Source organism: Sinocyclocheilus rhinocerous, unplaced genomic scaffold (assembly GCF_001515625.1).
Source record: "Sinocyclocheilus rhinocerous isolate Xijiao unplaced genomic scaffold, SAMN03320098_v1.1 scaffold491, whole genome shotgun sequence".
In the NCBI taxonomy this organism is placed as follows: Eukaryota; Metazoa; Chordata; class Actinopteri; order Cypriniformes; family Cyprinidae; genus Sinocyclocheilus; species Sinocyclocheilus rhinocerous.
In genome coordinates this window covers 265,650-271,159 of record NW_015625034.1, presented here as the reverse complement: position 1 = coordinate 271,159, position 5,510 = coordinate 265,650, and the positions used below count along the sequence as shown (strand labels likewise).

General features: G+C 33.8%; 1 protein-coding gene across 1 annotated transcript; it reads right to left on the bottom strand.

Annotated features, from left to right (window-relative positions):
* Window positions 1–2,056: 2,056 nt before the first annotated feature.
* LOC107749129 (zymogen granule membrane protein 16-like) lies at window positions 2,057–3,663 on the bottom strand. Its single transcript, XM_016564226.1, has 4 exons — window positions 3,637–3,663; window positions 3,376–3,465; window positions 2,970–3,114; window positions 2,057–2,671 (listed from the first exon to the last, which is right to left on the bottom strand). The coding sequence occupies exons 2-4, from the start codon at window positions 3,428–3,430 to the stop codon at window positions 2,353–2,355; spliced, it is 519 nt and encodes a 172-aa protein (XP_016419712.1). The 5' UTR covers window positions 3,431–3,465; window positions 3,637–3,663; the 3' UTR covers window positions 2,057–2,352.
* Between the last annotated feature and the right edge of the window lie 1,847 nt (window positions 3,664–5,510).

Here is a 5,510-nt window from a genome sequence, read left to right as displayed (position 1 = left end):
ATTGTATTAATGTTTTTCCACTTAACTCTTAAATGTATGAATGTTTCGCCAATAATTATTACATATTCGGGTGTTTAGCGACCCGGACATATATATCGGATGGACCTCTAACTGCTGCAATAGCAAAAAATTATCTTGATATTTTAAGAACAATTACAGAAGAATAAAATAAAACATATTTCCTTTCCTTTTGAAACTTAAAAGGGTTCAATTTGAGCAGATGATTTTACCATCGCTGTCATCGTCAGAGTGACAGTACATTCGGTACATGTGACAGTTCACCATCCACAGTACATTCAGCATCTGCCTCACATTCACTATCTCAACCATATTCTCAAAACTATCATTTTCAATGACTTCATATTCAATATTTTGATCACTGGCAGCTTATTCACCACATCCAGCATCAAATGACAGTGACATTTATATTTCATTGCGTATAGTAATTGCTCTGCAGTAAAGCCATTTAAACCAGTTCAATTTTTGCTGATGATATTCGTTTGTTTTATGCCTGCGGTAATGACTGAAACATCACGTCATCATTGTGTATAAAACAGTGCCACCTTGAGGAAAAAAGATGCATTGCACAAATTGAGTTATCAGATATGTAAATATAGTCGAGCAGGAAAAAATACTAACACATTTACATACCTCGGGTCTGTAGCGACCCTATACACTTTTTACAAAAAAATGAATCAGAAAACAGAAAACTTTTATATTTAACTTTTTTTTTTTTGTTATATTGTTTATAATGAATAGATTGAGGAATACTAAGAAAGTTGATGTCTAACTTTAATAAATGAATGAGGGAGAGGGTAGAGAATGATGTCCCGGGTCGCTAAAGACCCGAGATATGCATTTAAGGGTTAATTCACATCTTTACATTTAATTGTATGATGCTTTGCATGTTTTCAAATCTTGGAATGCATATCTTTTTATAATTTTCATGCACTTTTGAGACAGTCCCTTAATTTGCTCGGCGAATGTCTGACGAATACCCAACATGAAACCAACTTGAACTTTACCGCACAAAAGCAGAGGAGGTTTTGGACAACTATGGTAATCCCCAATTCACTTTACTGTTCTGTTCCAAGTTGCATTCTCACATACATGAACTAGATAAACCACTTGCTGCTTCTGTTATATGAACACAACATGCTTAGTAATCACTAAGAGATCATTGAAAGGAAAATGTTTGTCAAGGCAGGTTGCAATAAGATAGTCATTGTGTCATTTGTCCATTTGAGCATATATTCAAGTAAATTAAGTAAATTATTAATTTTTAAATTTAAGAATTATTAATTATTATTTGTTAAGATTGCCGTCTTGTTTTTCAACAAACCTGAACCAATGTCATTAAATGATAGCACAGCTGTGTGGCAGTCATGATTTTGGAAAAATTGTTTGGTCACACAATAAATATTTAAATGATTTGTTGTTTAGTTCATACTTGGTTAACATTGCCATAGTTTTAAATATGTAATAATTCATTTTTATATGAATTTGTAAAGTTTGATAAAAAATTTGGGTCAAGGGTAAAAACAATAAAATCTATCCACCTATTTTTTTCCCGTAAGAGTGGGCGTGGCCATTTGTAAATTTTATCGGCCTGGCTTTCGGTCTCATCCGCATCCAGCTATTTTTAGCTGCACAAAACAGCTCGTTTTGCTGCATGATATTGCAAATTGGTGTGTCTTACCATATTATTGTAATGCATTATCTTAATTATGAGCACATTGGTTTGTAGTGCTAACAGTTTTACCATTTACTGCACGTTGTTATTATTCTCGTTATTTCCCTATAGTGGATAATGAACCAGAAGTCTCACACAGGCTTACTTCCGCATTAAAGAAAAAGGTGGATACATAAAAATGGCAAAAATAAATGATAAAGCCATGGCAAATGTTTTAATAAGGCAGTTTTATTGTGATCTTCGTATAACATAAACATGTTTATCAGTTGTTTTAATTAAAATCAACTTCAACACTTTAAGTTTAATTGTTAGCTTGAATAAAAATCAGCCATGTGTAATAAAAGTACCTGAAATTGAAAAAAAAAAAAAAAAACATATTCAGGATAAAATCATTGTTACAAGAACCTTTAGGAATCATTGTGTTAAAGGATAAGCCCTTAAAGCATCATTAGGAATAAAACAATTTCATTCCAGTCTTCTTAGTGTTTAATTAATTGATCAGTAAATTATTAACCAGAAATCATTCTAATAATGCTGACTGCTCAAAAAAGTCCCAAAATCCCATCCCTCATAAAGAGCTCAGGAAAAACACGCTACTTGTTAACTGGCCTTTTCCTCACATACACACATAATGTGTAACCAGTGAGATATTTCTGACATTATGAAGTGGAATTGTCGTAGACAGCCCAATGAGCCCCAATGGAGGTGAGGGCAAATCCATTCTGACGACCGCTGATGAAGCGTAGTTCACTTCCATCGTGGGTTGGGTAGAAGTTGAATGAAATTCCGTAAGGCTGCCCCACTTTAAAGGAGCGCCCCTCGTTAGTGACAAACATAAGCTCACTGATGTAACCAGAATAATACTTTCCTGAGATCTGAACAAAATGTTCATTGTTGAAGAGTGTCATCCCTTTTTCATTGCCATATGAGTTCATGCCAACCAATTCTGTCCAGTTACTTTTATATCTCAACTGGATCCTAAACAGATAAATATGCACTTTACTTTTACTGATAAAACAGATAAAGTATGCATATTACTTTTAAATAATTCAGAGCTAAATATCATACAACTAGACCATTAAAAAACAATACAGAATATAAAAACAGAAAATAGAATGTTAAATATGCTGTTTGAAATATAAAGTGTATAATTTGCAGCAAAATGGTTTTATGTAAGGTAACAAGTATAATAATTACGACAGATCAGGTTCTTATGGACTTGATAAGAAGATGTTATCCAGTGTGTGACTATCTAGTGGTGTTTGGGGGAACCTACCCATTGAGGTAGTTGTTGGAGTAGTATCCATAGTGGGGATATTCATAAACTCTGACTCCAGTGATGCGACCCTCGTGTGCACTGGAAAATTCGGTTCCACTGCCATCCCCAGCAGCAGGGGAGTATGAGTAAAAATCAGGTAAAGCTGAAAAGGTAATAGATTATCAGATGTAAGTGATCACCTGTTTTTTTTTGTTTTTTTTTTGTTTTGTTTTTTTAATTGGAACCTTTATTTTGACTGTTTTAGTTATACAGCTCAAAAATCCATTGTTATGCTACTTTTAATGCCTAATTCTAACAGTGTGGTACAAAATAACAGTAAGCACTTGATGCATAATCAGTTAGTCAGAGTTGATTTATTTATTGCACCGTATTTGTATTGAGCTGAGTAGTTAGTAATACTCACGCATGGTCATGCTCATGGCACAAAGGGCAGAGAGTACCAGAAAATGATGCAGCATTTTGGATTGTTATCTGTTCACTGCTCTCTGAGAATCTAGATGGAAAATTGTAGATTGCTATTTTTAAGACATCAAATAGTGCTGAATTATAATTTTTACTGTATTCACAAATAAATAAATATATGTATAGATAATAAAAAAACATTTAAGATTATTTATTCATGATGTAGAGTATTATATTGTTAATTGTTATATAATGCCATTACCTAGTTGAGCCTGAGAGGGTGTTCCTTGAGTAGGATGGTTAAACCAAGCCTTCATTTATACTCTCTTGCTGGTCCAGCCTCTTCTTTTCATTCATTTAGATGAGGAACATTTTTGGAATGTTTTTTTTAAGAGTATTTCTGGAAGGAAAATATTTAAGAAGGAATTTCCTTTTTGTTTGTAGCATACGTCAACTGACACATTTTTGGGAATAAATAACTGAATGAATATTAATATCAGATAATTATCAGAACTAGTATTATATTATGTAAAAGAATATTTTTCCAGTAAACCTTTTCAAGTAAAATATTTTGTGTTCTAAAATATTTTGAACAACTGAGCATTACAAATCTTTACAGGTGATTAAAAACAAAGAAAAGAAGTATGACAAGTCTAAGTTGATCAGATGTGTTGATCAAAACTTTATTTTTTATCAAAATATTAAAATGAATAAATGTTTTTCTTAATCATTATAGCATTATTAACCACAATGCATTATTAACTACTCCCCCCCACACCCCAGCTCCACCCTATTTTATTTTAAGCATTTGTTTAAAAAGCTCAAATATTTGTAATATTTTTAATAAAAAATAAATAATAATAATTACGTTTATAAAAAAAAATAATTGAAATTTTTTTTTTGAAGAAACACATTAAACGTTGAAAATAATAATTCTTAGTCAGTATGTGTGTACATGTTAGTCATTTTCTCAGTAATACTCAACTCACACACTGTCCACAATATTTTGAGCTTATATAACAAAACAGGACATTCTGCTTCAAATGATACCAGTTTTGTCATGTAACATGCATTACCTGATCACAAATCAGATTATAACCCTGAAGGAAAATAGTATTTTGCCCTGTAAAATCTGTGTATTTGTACATGAGGGTAGGTTTAAAGACAAAATATGGAATGTAAAGTTGAATGACTTGAAATGGACTAACCACATTGACGTGTATGACAAAAGAGGGGGTGGTGCATTCAAACTCCAATTGTCTCAAACAACTGCAGAAATTCCCCTGCCTGCATGTGGCACGAGATTCAATGTTTGTGTGTGCAGTTTTAAGGTCTATGCACAACCTCCTATTTATATCAACACTTTCACTAAAAACAAAACCAGTTATACAGCCATTTTTCAAGGTTTGAAATAACTACAAATGTGTCAATATAAAAATAAGATTTGTGAATGCATTATTAAACTATTTAGTTAGTTAGTTATTAAGTTAGTTAGTTAGTATCTTAATGAAAGCCACTATTTTCAGCTGTGCTTGACGTGGAGTGAGCAAAAAGTCTAGTAAGTCGATTATAAAAGTACTTACCAAATGTCACGTATCCGGTCCATGAACTTCCGTCTGCTAGCCATCAGAGGTCACCCTTTCCATTTCATTGACTCTCGCACTACACACTGTTGCATATCACCCCGGACTACATATCCCATTATCCAATGCACTGATGACACACACAGTTGATTGCACACAGCACTGATTGCACACAGCTGTAATCAATCACACATCCCCTATTTAACACTCACTCTGATCCCTTCCCTCTGCCGAGTATTGTTTAGCGAATATCATTGTTTAGCTGATAGCTACCTTACGGAGCCTGCTTAGTTTTCCTAGCCTTAGCGGAGTCTTGCTTTGTCTGTTTTCCTATGTTCTGATCTTTGCCTGTGTACCTGGATTTATCCCTCTTGTCTCGCCCTGTTGGTTTACGTTTGCCGTTGACTGACCCTCGCTAGTTTACCGGATTGCCCTTGCCTTGTCTTCTCCATACCAGTTTGCCATTGTCTGACCCATGCCTGTTTCTGACCACGCCTGTGAATAAAGCTTGCACATGGATCCGCACGTCTCACGTCTTGTCAGCCCCGTAACA